This window comes from Neodiprion virginianus, chromosome 5, assembly GCF_021901495.1.
Source record: "Neodiprion virginianus isolate iyNeoVirg1 chromosome 5, iyNeoVirg1.1, whole genome shotgun sequence".
Taxonomy (NCBI): Eukaryota; Metazoa; Arthropoda; class Insecta; order Hymenoptera; family Diprionidae; genus Neodiprion; species Neodiprion virginianus.
The window spans coordinates 34,704,222-34,722,757 of record NC_060881.1 but is presented as its reverse complement, the minus strand read 5'-3'; the positions used below and the strand labels follow the sequence as shown (position 1 = coordinate 34,722,757).

The 18,536-nt window shown below is 37.6% G+C and overlaps 1 protein-coding gene across 5 annotated transcripts; it reads left to right on the top strand.

Moving 5' to 3' along the window:
• Positions 1-224: 224 nt before the first annotated feature.
• LOC124304986 (lysine-specific demethylase lid) lies at positions 225-16,566 on the top strand. Of its 5 annotated transcripts, none has more exons than XM_046763869.1 (19): positions 225-821; positions 2,644-2,860; positions 2,942-3,102; positions 3,362-3,715; positions 3,843-4,121; positions 4,194-4,686; positions 5,136-5,219; positions 5,702-5,829; positions 5,909-6,103; positions 7,956-8,410; positions 8,521-8,782; positions 8,955-9,777; positions 9,856-10,064; positions 10,161-10,385; positions 10,474-10,522; positions 10,971-11,371; positions 11,542-11,662; positions 11,779-11,918; positions 13,256-16,566. In XM_046763869.1, exons 1-19 carry the CDS (start codon positions 597-599, stop codon positions 13,388-13,390), a joined length of 4,956 nt encoding a protein of 1,651 aa, XP_046619825.1. In that variant the 5' UTR covers positions 225-596; the 3' UTR covers positions 13,391-16,566. The 5 variants fall into 5 exon arrangements, with proteins under 5 accessions (XP_046619825.1, XP_046619826.1, XP_046619824.1 ...); XM_046763870.1 differs by having other exon boundaries at positions 10,474-10,558; positions 13,325-16,566; XM_046763868.1 differs by having other exon boundaries at positions 10,474-10,558.
• Positions 16,567-18,536: the final 1,970 nt, after the last annotated feature.

The following is an 18,536-nucleotide window of genomic DNA, read 5'->3' as shown; positions in this document are numbered from 1 at the left end:
CCTCGTATGCTCCGTAGAGTCTTGAGAGATGAACGCAATAAAACGCAGGTATAACCTCGACGGCAGTTTCTCCGGTGTGGCCGAAAGCTCAGTCAATGGCGTGAAGGTATCAGCCATGTTGGCGGTGAGGATTGAGGAAGCGCCGATGGAAGAAACACGGGAGAAAAACGCATTCGGTTGTCGCATGCGCGCAGAGGTTGGTTCTCGAGCAGCGTGATAGTGGAACAAGTACTGAATGCATACATACGTGCCAGACGGACTGGTGTGAGTATCGAGCAGCTCTGCCTATTAGAATCGTTCTATAGTTCCTACATAGAACCCGAGGAGTTGTGTGCGGACGGACGGATTGTCACATCGGTAACGGTCATAAATATACGACATCCGTAGCCATGGCTGCGCTAAAAACATTGACGAACAAGTTTTTCCAATTAATACCTGAGTAGTACCGAGTTTCCTAATCGATCCCCACACTATTGTCACGTGCCACGGTGTATTGGTGATTCCCGAGTGAAATCCACGGGGGAATTTAACATACCAAAACTTTGCCTATATGTCCTCGTTGGTGGTGTGCATTCGTTGTGTGACGAAATTACGTGATGGTCTCTAAGGTGGATGTAAATATCGGGTGCGAGGCTCGGTTTGGTACTTATCACGCTAAAGATATGAGTGAAAAAGGTGACAAGGATTTTGAGTTCGCTATACCACCAGAGGCCCCAGTCTTTGAGCCAACAGCGGAGGAATTCCTCGACCCCCTTGGCTACATCTCCAAGATTCGTCCGATTGCCGAAAAATCGGGGATTTGCAAAATAAAACCACCGCCAGTGAGTAATTACAACGATGCGACAGCCCTCCCCGCCTCACCCCTCATCTAGGAGGCCTTTCGCCCTTTATCGTCCCCCCCCTTTCCCTATGCCGTAGAGATGTTAAAATCCAGCGTCAACGAACCGTATGTGTTTGGGGGCTTTGAGAAAGAAAAGCGAAAAGTGATGTAGATGCGATAAAAATGTGTAACAAAAAAAAAAAATACTATGTACACACACGCGCTCACACCCTCTTTGGATGGATACCTTATTGTTCGGGATGAAAAAAATCTCCCACAATCACCCGTATCCACATGGGCTAGAGTTGTACGATTGAATACGCGATGAAAGGAACAAATGCGGAGTAAATAAATAAATAACATTGGCAGAAACGGGATTCTGTTTGTCGATTTGCTTTCTCATTGCTCTGACGATGCTAACATTGGACGTTAATTTTGGGAAATCGCGTAAACAAATGACATCTAGGTATATTAAATGCAGCGTCTTCTCGACTGTTCCTGTGACTGACATAACGTTTCGTCATTATCTCACGTCCTCTCACAAACGTTAATGTCGCACTTTTATAGTTGTAAACTGTCATTAGAAATATTCTTCCGGAAGAATAATTAATTATTGTTGTATTTGGTGTCGTTTTTCTTTACTGACCGATTTTCTTTCTTTCTTTCTTTTTTTTTTTTTTTATTCTTTTTTTGTTTTTCCAACACCTATGCTACCTTTTTCTTTCTACTCGGGCGAGACTACCACCGATGTTAATCTCACCAGCGTGTTACATCCACAAACTATAGCTATATCGATGCACATAATGGTCGTTCGTCATTTTACGATTAGCAAATTACTAGATGAATAAATTTTTATCGCAGCCGCGATCCGCTTATTATCGAGAAAAATTTGAAATGGTGTAAACCGAGAAAATCGGAAACAAGAAATAAAAACAAGAAACGTCAATCCAACGACAATGTTTATACGCATACATTATTACCTGTAACGATAAAATCGATCGAAGTTGTTATACCTCATACAGCCATTATTTTTCTTGCATTAAATGTCAAATGAGTTGCAAACCTCGGAAAATAAATTGCCGTGAGCGCATTCGGTCAATTTGTAATTCCGTTACTCAATTTACAAGCGTCTGACGATTGTCGAATCCGTCGAAAGAAAATGAAAGATGATGTCCATTTTGTTTTATGTAGGTATAACGGACATTGCATATCCGTGCGCGTACTGTAAGGAAAAGAAAGGTGAAAAGTAATCAACGGCAAACGAAGAGCTGTCGTTGTTTATATTGCGAATGCCCCTGTTAATTGTGTCTTATTTCTTCTCTAAACAAGAAATTATACGTTACGCTTGCATTACCATTTTATCAATCCAAGAGACAAATCCTACCTCAAGTCTGCTATATTCAATAATTTAGTAAAGTAGGAGTTTGCGAACTGAATCGAAAACTAAGGTCGGCTTCAACTGTCGAGATTTGAAATTAGAACAAAACAGTAATCCAAATGCATCCGTGTTTTATTGCCATTGCTAAGGGCAAAGGGCGAGCGTCAGAGGGGAGGAAGGGGGGAGGACGCTTACCGTTATAGATTCGGCGTATAATTTGTATGACGAAACATGCGATTGCATAGTTTAAAAATAAACGGGAAAAACTATAATAGAATTTTCACCATTTATTATGTAATTGTCGACAGTCGAACCACTATGTACAATAAATTTTTCCAAAACTGTAAAATGTTTAATTCCAATTTACAAACTAAAGAAAATAAGTAAATAAGTAGAACCAAATTTCCAGTTTGCTCATTAAATTCAATATTTTTTTTTTCCACAGAATTGGCAACCACCTTTTGCCGTTGACGTTGACAAATTCAAATTTGTACCAAGAATTCAGAGGTTAAACGAACTTGAAGCAAAGACCAGAATAAAGCTGAATTTTTTAGATCAAATAGCCAAATTTTGGGAGCTTCAAGGATCATCGTTGAAAATTCCACTGGTTGAACGTAAAGCTTTAGACTTGTACTCTTTACACAGAATTGTCACCGAGGAAGGTAAAGGATTGTTTTTATCGTCCTTTCTCAGTTACCTGTGATTTAACGATAATACTAATACTTTGTAATATTGTTTCATAGGTGGCATTGAAACAGTTACTAAAGAAAGAAGATGGGCAAAGATTGCAAACAGAATAGGATATCCATCCGGTCGAAGCGTTGGAAGTATTTTAAAAAACCACTATGAAAGAATTTTGTACCCCTTTGATGTTTTCAAGCAAGGGAAAACCTTGACTGACATTGTAAGTATCTTCAGCTTAAATTTGCAACTGACTTATCAATGTAGTGTTTATTCATTTAATCAGTAATAAATCATTTGTACTGTCTCCAAAAGAAAAGAGAAAAAAAAAAAACGCGTTGGCCTCCAGACATTTTATGCAGAGCTGATGGTACAATTTTTGTTTATTTTCAACTATGTGAAGTTCCTGAATTGGACTCTGTTAATCAAAACCAAACATTAAATGGTCCAAAGCTTACCCTAATATTGTGATTTTTTTTTAGAAAATTGAGCCAGAGGGTGACGTGAATGAAAAAAAGGACAGGGATTATAAGCCTCATGGAATAATATCGAGACAGCAAATAAAACCACCAAATGAAAAATTTTCACGGCGATCCAAGCGATTTGCTGGTACGGATGAAAAACCAGAATTAGTCACAGACAGCACATCACCCATTAAGCAAGAAGATTGCAAAGATGAGTGCGACTCTGACAGTGAAAAGGATAAAGATAACAGCAAAGAGCTTAAAAAATTGCAGTTTTACGGACCTGGTCCGAAAATGGCCGGTTTTAATACCAAAGATGTAAAAAAACCTAGCAAAACCAGAGGCGTCAAATTACACTATGATTTTGACCCGGTAAGTGAATTCAATTTTTCACGTGTTGAGAAATAAATAATTGTTTGTTTATCGGTGTATTACAGCTTACTAAAGATCTCCTATATTTTTTCACATTCTTATTCCTTTGTCCTTTTTTTTTTCACAGCTTGCCAAATACATTTGCCACAACTGTGGTAGAGGCGATACAGAGGAGAGCATGCTGTTGTGCGACGGATGCGACGACAGCTATCACACCTTCTGCCTTATGCCACCATTAACCGAAATACCAAAGGGTGATTGGCGATGTCCAAAATGTGTCGCCGAAGAAGTCTCAAAGCCTATGGAAGCCTTTGGATTTGAACAAGCTCAGCGTGAATATACGCTGCAACAATTTGGCGAAATGGCCGATCAGTTCAAAAGCGATTACTTCAACATGCCTGTACACGTAAGCATCATATTTTCATTCAATTTCAAATTACTCTCTCGAGTTACGTCTTTAAACGGTAATTTTTTTCAGATGGTACCGACTCCTTTGGTCGAAAAGGAATTCTGGCGGATTGTTTCTTCAATAGATGAAGATGTGACCGTCGAGTATGGGGCTGATTTGCACACAATGGATCATGGCTCCGGTTTCCCGACGAAGACCAGTGTCAATTTGTTCACATGCGATCAGGAGTACGCCGAATCTTCGTGGAATTTGAATAATTTACCCGTTCTACATGGAAGCGTGCTGGGACACATCAATGCAGACATTAGCGGGATGAAAGTTCCCTGGATGTACGTTGGCATGTGCTTTGCCACCTTTTGTTGGCACAACGAAGACCATTGGAGTTATTCCATAAACTATCTACACTGGGGAGAGCCCAAGACTTGGTACGGAGTTCCTGGATCTCAGGCGGAAAGATTTGAACATTCCATGAAATCTGCTGCCCCGGAATTATTCCACAGCCAACCGGACCTTCTCCACCAACTCGTCACTATTATGAACCCTAACATACTGATGAATGAAGGTGAATATTACAGGACAATTATAAACGCCCATTGTATATGGTATAAGAAAATTATCACGTTTTAACTGATCCTGCTGATTCGACATTTCGTTGTCAATTTACTCTCTTTCCTACCAGTTTTACACTTGTAGATGGCAAGTTCAACAATTGACTGCATTCGGGAAAAAATTCAATTTGTCCATATCACATCTACTTGTGACAATTCTTAAAGTATTGAAAAATTCGCTTCAGTTTCACTCAGGGCACCAGTGCTATCTTTGAATGCTCCCATGACACAGGCTCCAGAGTTTTTGTCCAATATATTCGTCAGGCTGCCATATTCACTTACTGTTCGACATCTCAACGTAACATTTTTACTGTTCGACATCTCAACGTAACATTTTTACTGTTCGATTAAGTTCCTTTGGTTCTTTCAACTTCATATTGGTCTTTGCTTTAATTTACTTCAGAAAATCGTCGATGGCTGTACTGTCCTGGACCTGGTTGCTCGCCGAGATGCCAGCATACAAATAATCCAACCCCCATGTACATAGGTATCCGATTTCCTAACAACTTCCCTCTTCACACCATCCTCCATCCTATTTACATCACCTGCTTATTACCTTATTATCTGCTATTTTTGTGAGCAGAAAATAAAAGTTAGCTTTTTATATTAAAAACTGGGCTAATCGAACGGATATTGACGAGTTATTTTATGGCATGAACTGACATCGAATCGAATATGTTGTACATCGACTCCATGAATTTATTTAAAATACCAACAGTTACGGGTGATAATAGTCAGAAAAGCAGTGATCAGTATAACGTTTGATAATTGTTGGAAAAAAAAAAAAAAAACTTGTTTATAGTACACGAAATTTTACAAAAGTAATTTACAGATCGCTCAGTTTTTACTATTGATTTGTGCTAACTGAAATTTCACCAAATGGATGGATCTCATTTCATTCAATATTGACGTCGAAATCGAATGGACGCAAACTTTTCTTTAACCACTGTTACTGTCTATGTTGTCCAGGAGTTCCAGTATTCAGAACGGATCAGCACGCAGGTGAATTTGTTGTTACGTTCCCAAGAGCCTATCACGCCGGCTTCAACCAAGGGTACAACTTTGCAGAGGCTGTCAATTTTGCTCCAGCTGATTGGGTAACACATATAAGGATTGAGAATCGTCGCTCGTTTATTATGACGTGATTAGACGCCTTGTGATTTCTTTTTGTTACAGTTGAAAATGGGACGGGAATGTATTTCACATTACTCTAACTTGAGACGCTTCTGCGTTTTCTCACATGACGAACTTGTCTGCAAAATGTCTCTGGACCCAGACTCCTTGGACATCGGTATAGCCACAGCAACATATCACGACATGCTTCAGATGGTCGACGATGAAAAAAAATTGCGAAAAAATCTTTTGGAATGGGTGAGTCTTATCCCAGTTTTTATTTTTCATAATCCTTATCATTTTACTTCATTTTATTCTTATTCTTTTGCTGGGAATAAACTTCAAATCGTGATAGACTCAAGAACCGAAGTAAAAACAGTCTTCCTTTGCCTCCACAAGAGTTTCAATTCTCTCTATTTCTAGTATCGAAATTTGCTACGGTACCCTTCATCAATAGACACAGCTAATTGACAGTAAATAATATAGTTTTATCATTCCACATTAAACTTCATCATTCCAAAAAATCAGATAATTGACTGCCGTATTGATATTTCTCATTTACAACGGTTTTTTTCCAACATAAAGTTGTATTTCTTGCGACTACGATTTTCGGCAACAAAATATGTTTCCAAATCAACCACTGTAAAAATTTGGGATTACCATTTACAGTAATGTTCGTTAATGCCTTGGGCTTTCGGCTACCTTGTTTTCAGTCCGAAACAAAATGCGAGCTCGGTTCTATATGAATTATGTAACAATGACTGACGATGCAGCCAACGTGAGAGATTGAGAGTCATTGTCACATAATTCGTATAGAATCGAACTCGCATTTTATTTTGTACCAAAAACAAGTTAGCTGAAAGCCCAAGGTATTAATGAACACATCGATTATTCAAAAATCGTAGTTCAACATTTGAAAAATTGATACTCCAAAAGAACCGTAACTTTGGTTTTTGTATGAACGAAGCGCAAGATCACTCCTAATCAAATACAAATCAATACATCTGTAGTCTGTTATTCAGCAATAACAGTATCTCAGGAACGGCATTAGTTTAATTTATTTTTTCCATACCGTTCAAGATTAAGGCTCCTAGGTTTAATTTGATCATCGTTGCTCGCTACTCTCATTAGTTGTAACATATTAGTTATACGTTGAAATAATGTATCTCGAAACGAGGATTGACGGAATCAAAGATTCCCCATTCGTAGGCATATTTACACATGCATATGTATACAACTGTGAGATTATATAAAGAATAGAAGGAGGAGAGTTATCAGGAACTGAGTATAGCCAAATGGAAACTGGTCAGCTTATGTTGTTGAGATGAGTAGTACATTCTCGTTTCCCCACATGCCACATGCCAACAGGCACACAGAGAGGTGCGATGTATTGCCAGTTCGCTGAACATTGTCATATCCCAGCTCCACTTATAAGTTTTAATTGATGCCTTTGCTTACGTACATATTACTTTTTCCATAACTTGCGTATAACTGGCTTGCACTACACCCTTATTGTTCGCACTATCTTAAGCAGAATCTGATCCCCGTTATACTTATCCAGTTTTATTTATCGTTCACCAATGATACTCTGTTGTTCTTCAACATTTGTTACGTAACATGATTAGGTGAGTCCAGGTTATGTTTTTTTTCATACTACATCAATCGACTTATGGGTATTCAAGCGATAATACACTGTTGACAAATCACCACGACATTTGCTATTTACTCCTAGGAATAGTACCATTCGCACGTATTGCTTTCATCCTTTGTACAACCTGGTTTGCACTTTGCACGTTTCTTTTTTACTCATTCACAACGTTTGTTGTCAAACAGTACGAGTATCGAAAGATAAGACAGATGCTACTCCGTGCATCTACTTTCTATTTCAATATTGAGCACGATGTTTAACAAGTGATTCAAATTCTTGGATTCAATTGCAAAGTAAGTCATACAAACATGATTTTATAATGACCGAATGGTAATCGATTTGTTGGTTCCAGCGTTACGCTTCCTCTTCTATTATTCCGTACACCGCACATAAACTACACAATACTGTGAACCTTTGATTATAAGCAATTTTTGTCATTTATCTTCGGCTTGTTTGTTTTAGGGCGTAACAGAAGCAGAGCGCGAAGCTTTTGAACTTTTACCGGACGATGAGAGGCAATGCGAGGCATGTAAAACTACCTGTTTCTTAAGTGCGGTAACGTGCGCCTGCCATAACTCGCAGCTCGTTTGTTTGAGGCATTTTACCGACCTCTGTGACTGCCCGCCGGAAAAACATACTCTCAGATATCGTTACACGCTCGATGAGTTGCCCATAATGTTGCAAAAGCTTAAACTGAAAGCTGAGTCGTTCGACTCATGGGTCACCAAAGTGAAGGAAGCAATGGACCCGAAAGGAGACAAAATCGAACTTACGGAACTCAAAGAATTGCTCAACGAAGCTGAAGTCAAGAAGTTTCCAGAAAGCGAATTACTTACCGCTCTTACTACCGCTGTACAAGATGCTGAAAAATGCGCCAGCGTTGCTCAGCAGCTGTTGAACAACAAGCAGCGAACAAGGTTTGCACTATTTTAGTCATTGCATGATCTGTATAAATTGAAAACTTCGTCGTAATCTGATAAACTTTAGTGGTTTTTACTCAATCTTGTTTACTTTTGTATGCAAATAGGACTAGGCAGTCTGTAGACACAAAATATAAACTAACTGTTGAAGAGTTGACCTTGTTTTACAAAGAAATAACAAATCTCTGCTGCGAATTGAAAGAATCTGATGGTGTTAAATACATATTAGACCAAGTAGTTCAGTTTCAAAAGGATGCCGAGGAATTGGAAAGTAAAGATGAAATTACGGACATCGAGAAGCTGGAGAAATGCATTGATTTCGGTGATTCTATTTGCATTGAATTACCACAGCTTGTTAGACTAAAACAGGTATTTCTTCCTCGTGTTTTTTTTTTTTTTTACGAAGTATGGCTTACGTGGATTTGAAACATGAATTTATGATAAAATTCATTTTTGATCAACGTCTGTGGGCCAACAGTTTTTCAACGTTTTGTTCTCTTCTTTGGCCATTCCTCAATTGTTTTTGCACTTCGTTTTGTAGAGATTGGTGCAGACGCAGTGGCTGGAAGAAGTGAAATCTATTCAGGACGAACCAAAATCAGCCAGTCACGAGGATCTTGTAAAGCTGGTAGAAAAAGGGATGACAATCCCGCCACACGTTAGCATAGAAAACACGTTATCAAAGCTCCAGAATTTAATGATAGGTATAGAAAAGTGGGAAGATAAGGCGAAAGGGTATCTGCAAAATAAAAATCGTCAGACCATCGCTACGATAGAAGATTTCTTGAAAGAAGCCGACGAAATCGACGCCTATCTACCAAACCTAGACAATTTACAAGACATTTTAACAAAGGCCAAAAACTGGACTCAAAACGTTCAGGATATTCAAGCCAAGGAGAATTATCCTTACTACGACACACTTGACGAACTTGTACGTAGGGGTAGAAACATACCGCTTCATTTAGACGCTCTGCCGATCCTAGAGTCGACGCTGTCTCAAGCTAAAGTTTGGAAAGAAAGAACAGCTCGAACATTTCTCAGAAAGAATTCTCACTATACCTTAATGGAAGCTCTCTCTCCAAGAATCGGAGTAGGTGTGCAAGCTATGAAGACGAAGAGAAACAAGGGAGAGGAGACGGTCGGCGCCGTGTTTGTGTGTGATACAAAATTGGACGATACTAATGACTCCGCGAATGTTGTCGCGGCGTTCAAACTCGCCGAGCAGCGTGAAATGGAAGCCATGAGGAATCTTAGAGAGAGGAATTTGACCAAGACTGAGATGGACGAATCGAGATATTGCGTCTGCCGAAGACCCCGATTTGGACTGATGCTACAGTGCGAACTTTGCAAGGATTGGTTTCACTGTAAAATGATTGCTCTTATTTATTATTCTGATAGACTCGCTAATTTGCGTATCCTAACAAAGTTTCATTTGTCAACAGCAAACTGTGTGCCTTTACCCAAAACCACGTACAAAGGGAAGCTACCGGTGTCGCGAGACACAAAGTTCTTGTGCCCGTGTTGTCTGAGATCACGCCGACCTCGTCTTGAGACGATATTAGCCCTTTTAGTGAGCTTACAAAAAATTCCCGTACGTTTGCCCGAGGGTGAAGCTCTGCAATGCCTCACCGAACGAGCGATGAACTGGCAGGTGCGTGTGTTGACAATAATTCAGTAAATCGAACTCTGTAATAACTAAATGTCCTGCCTATTCACCCCGACTTCCTTTACTTTCTTTCATATACAGGATCGCGCCAGGCAAGCTTTAGCAACTGAAGAATTATCTTCAGCGTTGGCGAAACTGTCGGTGTTATCTCAGAAGTTGGTTGAAGCAGCTGCAAGGGAAAAAACAGAAAAGATAATCAGCAGCGAGTTGAAAAAGGCTGCTAACAACCCGGAGCTCCATCAAAGAGTACAAGCCATCGCCCCACTTAGCGGTGTACATTCCGACGATAGTGTACCGAGTACTGCTGTAAGTTTTCATATTTGCATTACACGTTTTATGAGTAGTTAAGCAGTAATTTATTCGTGAATCACATTTTCGTATTAAATTCTTTCAGGACGATGATGACGACGTTGTTACCATCGAGGATGACGAGCCTACTTGTAGTATGTTTAATAGTAACGAACACGATTATTCGTACGGTAAATTGTTATACATTTTCTCTAATAACATAATTTACCTCTGCGAGAAACGATTTTTTTCGAATTACGGGTCAGAATATTTTCTTGATAAAGATTTGACTGTTCATTGAGCTACTGTCGGCACTGAGCATATGCGATCAATCTCTTAGCTTTTTTTGTACAAAATCACCTTTAACATTGGAAGTAAATTTCAATGGAAGTTTTATGTTTAAAGTTAAGAGACACAGATTACAAATGCTTCTTTGACGCAGAAGATATTCTTATATACCCAAACAATTTTGCTGTAGAAGAGTCGGTTCGTTATGTTAATTTTTATATTTCTTCCAAACAATTTTCCACTGTTCTTACCTTATGTATTTGCAGCTGCACATTAGACTAACATTTTCGTTTTCTTATTCCTTTCGACGCTCAGTTTCTAAGTTTCAACCCAACAAACTCCAAGGGCAAGACACTGACGCCGCAGTAGTTTTGTCAGAAAGTGCGAGGGGTCGGCTCGAGGAGTTAATGATGGAGGGCGATCTGCTCGAAGTAGCCTTGGATGAAACACAGCATATATGGAAGATACTGAGCCACACGAACATACCTAGCAGTGTGCAAAAGTATGCGACCTTCGAGGAAGTACAAGCAACGTTTAAGCACGACATGAAAGACGTTAAAAAACGCGGACGTAAACGTAAATCGGAAGAATTCGAGCTGCTGAAAAAGTTGGGCCGGCCAAAAGTCGACGAAAAAAATATCCTGAAACGTAAAGGATTGAATAAGGAAAAGAAAATTATCATGGCTGTCGGACAGATGAAACGCGGGCCGCGAAAGGTACCGAGTAATATAATTTTGTCATTCGTCACGGTTTCAAATCACATACATTCCTTCACAGTTAACCGGAATAATTTGGTTTGAAACTTCGAGTTCATTTTTGTTTATCAAAGGCTCATTCGGTTCTTAGAATATTGGCTAGCGCGATCTCAGATTAACAAACTTTACAGATGAAACGTAAGGAGGGCGAGGAAGGGCCCAAAAAACGCGGTGGTAACAGGAAGAAAACGAAACAAGACACTTCCGACGAAGAGGACGACTGTGCAGCTGTCAGTTGCCTCCGCCCTAGCGGTAAAAACATTTATCAAACCTGCACAAATTATCACTAGAAATCGGGAAAATTTTTTAAACAATCTTAGACTCATTAAGTCACATACTTTACATTAATTATTTATTTTCCTCATTAGGGCGCGAGGTCGATTGGGTCCAATGCGATGGAGGCTGTGATGGTTGGTTCCATATGCACTGCGTTGGCTTGGACCGTGCAGAAATAGCTGAAGAAGATGATTACATCTGTAGTAATTGCAAAGACAGCGATAATGTCATGGTACGATAAATTAATTAAAGTATTCCTCTACTTGATATTATTATTATTATTATTATTTTTATTTTCTCTTCCCTACGTGTCCGTGAATTTTCGTCTCATCGCTATGCGGAAGACCGTTTCTTTCATTAATTCGCCCTGTTACCGCATCATTTTAATACTATTACTGCTACGCCTAAATAATAATAATTCAATAATTGTTGACATCAGTACAAACATTTTGAATATTCGTTTATTTCAAAATTTATGTTCGACTTTCACTAGGTATGAAAATTTGTGCATTACCCACTTTTTCATGATATACATGTACAGTGAAAGAAAAAGAAAAGAAAAAAAAACAATGGAAGAAAGAAAACAAAAAAAAAATAATTATAAAAAATCAAATAAATGGTATAATGACGAGAACAAATTCCAAAACCATTATCTTTATCATTACTTACTTCTGTATTTTATATTTTTAAAACCTATTATTATTGTTTTATTATTATTATTATTATTATTATTGTCATTATTATTATGTTGAAATATTTATACGACACGACGAAATTAAAATCATTTAACAATTCGAACGTAGGTAATTGTTATTATTTCAACTATGTCCTGTATGTATAATATTGTAGAATGGTTTCAAAGTTTGAATCGTGGGGTTAGATTTAAATTTTCTGTACAAAGTTCGATTTCCAAAGTTTACCAATTGTACTGGTGTCATGCTCCCCTCGAATGTATTTAGTTTGTCCCGACTGCGGCACACATAATTAGCAAAAATAAAAATTCAGGGGAATGAAGTCAATTCTAATACCTTTTGTAACTACAGATAATTAAATTGCTACTATTGTTATGTTGATTCCATTTTGCTCTCCGTGCCAAGAAATTTAATTTGTATACTCCTAACAGTGACAAAGCGTCGGATCTATTGCGCATGTGCAAATTCTGTATCCTCCATTGCTTTGACGTATGGTTAATGGTTTACAGTGACATGAGAACCACTGCATCGATCAGACGTCGTGTGACAAGACGCGATGTATCTAACCTCGAAATTTCAGAAGACGCAGTATCTCATAATACTACTAATCTTAATCTAATTACCTCGTGGGTTTTACAGTACCATGAGAACCACTGCATGAAGTGCACGAGCAGTGTTTCTCATATATACAAAATTTGCACAAGTGCAATATATCTGACGATTTCTCCCCGTCGAGTAATTCATCCTGTAAATTTTATAACACTCGCATTTCTTTCCTAAAGTAAAACAAAATGTTTGTATTTAATATATATTAACCTCCAGAGGTATTTTTTTTTTCCCCCTTAATATTTGTTTTTCTACGTGCCAATCAACGTAGTTGCCACGTATAGATCACACTGCTGAATTATTAGGGCTGGATGCACTTCTTTCCCTTTCTCAATCTCAGGGATACAACAGCGGAGATACGGAACCGGAGATACAGGAAGCCTCACCATTCGTTGAGACGTATTAATCAGCTTCTTACTCTCAAGATCTCTGATGACGCAGTAGCTGGTTGTCCCATATATTGATCAGGATAAACGAGACCACACCGTTTTAAACGTTCACAACAGCCAGCTGTCAACACCGCACTCACACATGACAATGAACGTTTTCGTTCTCATTAATTGTCCTTCATTTTGTTATGCTCTGTTTTTTTTTCTCCAAATTTCAATTTATTTCTATGTTGTGTAGTTCTTGGATTCTCAGTCTTCCACCACGGTGTCTTGCCATTCAAAATTGGAAGATTTCAAATTTTTAATCCACTCTTTATCTCTACGTTTGTTTCTTGTGGCGATTGATAAAAGTAAATACATGTGGCCAAGAATATCGAGAGGAAAACAGAGCCAAATAACTAATACTTTATCGAAACCATTTAGATTAAAAAAAAACTTTCAAACACCTGAAACTACTATATGATTAGTATCATTGTGGTTATTACAATTTTTGTTATTATTATTATTATTATTATTATTAGTATGATCGCACTTAGTCACGTATTAATTCCCATTTCGTCGAATTACTTGTTACAGAGTATCTTACAATCTTTAATAATGTTTTCGTGAATATATGTACATATCTGATGTAACCATAACATCGCGAATTCTTAATAGATAAATGGCAATCATAGCACTTGACGAACTGTGGTGTTGATCGGTCGATTACGTTGATTTCAGAACTTAATATTACGTTAGCATGTTTTGTGTGAGTGCCGATTCAAAATCTGTAACAACAACGCCAGTTTCGCTGTACATCTACGATATCGACTTGTATATCCGTCACCGGGTTGTAGATATAATAACGTTGTTAACTTAAATGTAATATAATTTTAGTGTCAGAACGACGATTTGTCTTGAATTCAACTCGCAACAAGTTTAATTCAAGATCACAATCGCGTTATACGATCTTTATCAAACGTAGACAAGAAGTCCTAATTAAATTATAAGTTTAAAGTAACAAGAGTATGAAAAATAAAACCAACACTTTTCGTGCACGTATATTTTTATAGGCTCTGGATTAGATTTTTTCATTGATGAAGCAATCGATCGTATAGATATTTCATCAGTACGCTCTACAGAGTAAATAAATTACCGTATCCACGAAAGACTTCGTAGCTAACGTATCTGAGCTTTATCTGCAATGTAATTCCTTCGATGAACGTTGGATCGTACCGCAAAGTTTAGAATGATCGGTTGGTATGTTGTATGTATATGTACAATGCGTAACTTGTAAGGACATGGTATTAAATGGGTATGTTTTGGTATTTTACGACGGATTACAGTCTAGTCTTTAAGTATTTGTAAATATAACGTTTAGTCTAAAGTACATAAGTATAGTTATTATATTAAAAGCTAAGCAAATCCATCTTCAATGAGTTTCAATGGTAACATCAACACCTGCACTACTAGAAAACTTCAACTCGAATAAAAAAATCTGTAAACCTGTCCGGAATGTTTCAAATCGGTTCATATTTAATTTTTTCAAATGAGTAAAAAAAAGTCAATATCCAGCAATTCACTCATGTCAAAGTGGTAAAATTGTTAACCGCACTTGATGCGCAATGTACTTTATGTTTTCGTGGTATATGCTTGACATGATACGGTTCTTTTTTCTTCTACATGTGTGATATTTTAAGGATGTACTGACATCCTGTTGAGTGGAAATAACTCATCTCTTGGAACATGGTGACCCAACCGACACACTAGATTACTTTATCTTTGATGTGAATTAATCACAGTTTCTCGTTTCAACGATCTCGCAGTAATATCAAAGAGAATTGTAATATTCTGCAAATTCATCAGTCATTCTTTCTTGGATATAATTTTATGAAATGCCTGAGTACACGCAAGCTGGGTTTCACAGCGATAAACATGATTTTCGAACCATGTTCATCGTTCATTTCGTTTTCCTTGTGTTCGTTTCGTCTTTTCATTTGTCTAACTGTCAGAGTTCGGGTATACCGCGAAACTTTTTCACGCGGTATAAACCCACATAAATACATAAATACGATACATAAGTACTATCGAATAATAGAAGGGGTGCGCACTGAAAAATTTTTTACACAGAAGAATGCGGTATGAGAATATATGTATAGACATTTATAATAACGTAAATACATATAGTCAAAATCATTACTATATTTATATTTATATATACATCTAGTATTTAGTAGACATGTTTAACTGTAAGTTACAACAGAATTCCATAAAATACCAACTTGATATCTATCAATTTGTCTGATTAAAAATTACGGTACATATAAATGCATACATACACATACATATACTTATAGTATTATCGAAAGAAGATGAATTCGTGTGATTAGTATATGTAACTTAGTATGCAGTAGATAACCAATACTATATTGTATTACATGTATGTCATTATCATCATCGTCAATAACAATTTTTACACAGGCACATATACACTACTAAAAACTATTTTTAATTATATAAACAATGAAAAAAGGTGTCCATATAAAACATACGACGATTATTTAATTTATGCCTGATGTGACAAACCAAAAAAATCAAATAAACATATAATGAAATTAAGTGTACCTACTTCGAGAAAACATTTTGCGAAAGATTTCAGACACAGAATACAAAATACGAGCGAGAATGGATCGAAATTTTTTTAATTTCTATACAATCGTGGTATGTATATGTATTTACATTACCGGAAATCCGGTATACAAAAAATTGATAGACAAATATTCCTAAACGATCGATCGAGCTTAAGTTGAAACTTTTGGTGACGATTTTGCCCATTTGTATTTTCTCCCAGTTTTCGCATTCGAGTGAATTGTAGAAATATCTCCATTACTGATAGTATATAGTACGATTACCATGATACCTGGGACATGTAGTCGAGGTAATCAAATAAGACTAGTAAAGAAAAAAAGGATAAATTCACGACTGTCCCACTTTAAATTAAATTCGGATGTACACAAAGATAATATAGATATATTTATGACGTCTATAGAAAAACGATATCATGACTATACGTGCTGAGATTATATTGGAATATGGGCCAATTGTTGTATAGCTTGTTACATCCCCTGTAAATCATTGAATCATAATAATTATTATTACTATTATAGCTGTAATACTAACAATAATAAAATAATATAGTATCACGATCAAAGTATATTTAGTGTGTGTATTTTTTTCCGATTGAAGGATCCACAAGCATTCGCACATGCATTTGATCGGTACATTCCTCGAATTATTATCGAAGTATGAGGGGAGGGGGACAAAGAATGATTCATCCGAAAATAGAATCCTCATACATTTCTTTTATCTGCAAAGCATAATTGTACCGTAGTAACGTAATCGTAACCATAAAACCACCGTGTGACTTTACAAGGGAAAATATCCGAAACGTTGTGTATACTCAGAATTTAATCGTACGCGGTGAAGGAAAGACCGGATAATATAACATACGTGTATATTATATCGACGCGCGTGGTGACACATCTTTGAGAAAACGCATTTGCGAACTTCCTGCGAGAGCACGGGGGACGGTGTATATCCCCATCAATCACCAAGGAATGATTCATCCGTGGTCAGTCTTCCCGCGAGAATTGTCGAACAGAACGGAGAAGATGTATAATATTCCATTAATCGGTTTGGTCACGCGTGTCGTATCTTGCCTCATCGCAAAAGAGAAATGGAAACTACGGTAAATGCGTAATCATCCAGACGTTACGGACTAGGAACTGCCAGCGTGAATTGTACTTGTTCTCTGACTTTACTGCGACATGGTCAGCTTTTGGCATGTTCAGCGTTTTGAGAATAGCATCCCTGTGCTAATTACACACTAGTTAAATTTTTCAGTGGGACAGTGGGATGGTCATCGCGTTCCACCTCAAAAATTTCTATGTCCTTTCATTTGTTTCCATTTCCTAGCCTTATGACTTATCACAGTTTATTTGCAACTTTAAATGATCTTTGTTACTTCGTGATTTGTGATCGGAGACCCCAAAAACTCCGAGTAACAAAATTCAGGCCAAAATGTTGCGCTGAAAAATGTGTGACTGAAAAGGTTAGTTACGGCAGATTTTCCGTATACGCGGTAAAATAACGTATAATTTTCGAAGGTTCAACGCTTTGAAAACAACTGCATCAGTACGCACCCTCCGGGTTAATTTTCGGCGAGTCACACCTGACGTCGTGAAACATCGCGACATGTGGTACGTATGCGGATCATACGCTGCATGTCGTGAGTCAACGATTGACGATTCAACCCTTGCGCAAATTTGAATTGAAAAGTGTTGACACCTCTTCTCGGCACAATTGAGAATAACAAATGACAATCCTCATACCCAGCGGAGGATCGAGTGTATAATCTGTGCCTGACATTTTTCATTTTTTGTGAATGGGCAAGATTACGAAGGGCAAGATATTGAATTGCGAAAATACCGAACATTCAAAAAGTCGACTTTTCAAATGTCAGACTCGTGCATTTTTCGAGAATTTACAAATCCAAATTTACCAACACCGACTGATCAAAGACTCGAAAGGCCAAAATTCCGAAACCCACTGACGATAAGACAGAATGGACAAAATACCGAAAGGTTCCAAGACGTCGGAAATGGATTTATTCTTTCCAACGTCATCATTTGTAGCTAATAGATGGCGTTATGCTTGTAAAGTGACACGAGGGCGCGTTACGTGAATGCGGAACAAAATTTAAAGTAATAATGTCTTAAATAAATTAAACGTACGGGGAAAAAGATTTACTCTATAAATGTTATTAAATATATGTTGCCTATTCTTTTGCTTTCTTTTTTTCGCTAATGATACAGACGATTGTCTAATGCAATGAGATAATCTTGATAAAACTAGCATCGAGTTGACGAATTTCGCAAATCCCGAATTCTCAGGAGATTCGGTATTTCCTCTTTTCGGGATTCTGGTCCTTCTGCATTTTGCGGATCGAGATTTTGCTCCTTCCGAAGTTTGATTTTTGAGAAATAAGTTTTTTGCTTTTTCGACTGTTCGAAGTATTACCTCTCTCAATTTTTTATTTCGGAACTTTCATTTTCCGATAGTTCTTAAAATACTTTTTCGAATAACAGAGCGTTCGCTTAAACGAACGAGTGGGACCACAGTTAT

Coding starts and splice junctions, on each gene's coding strand:
- LOC124304986 (XM_046763868.1), top strand. CDS start 597: ATGGTCTCTAAGGTGGATGTAAATATCGGGTGCGAGGCTCGGTTTGGT. Junction 2,861..2,941: donor CAGAATTGTCACCGAGGAAG/GTAAAGGATTGT, acceptor ATTGTTTCATAG/GTGGCATTGAAACAGTTACT. Junction 11,372..11,541: donor TGAAACGCGGGCCGCGAAAG/GTACCGAGTAAT, acceptor CAAACTTTACAG/ATGAAACGTAAGGAGGGCGA.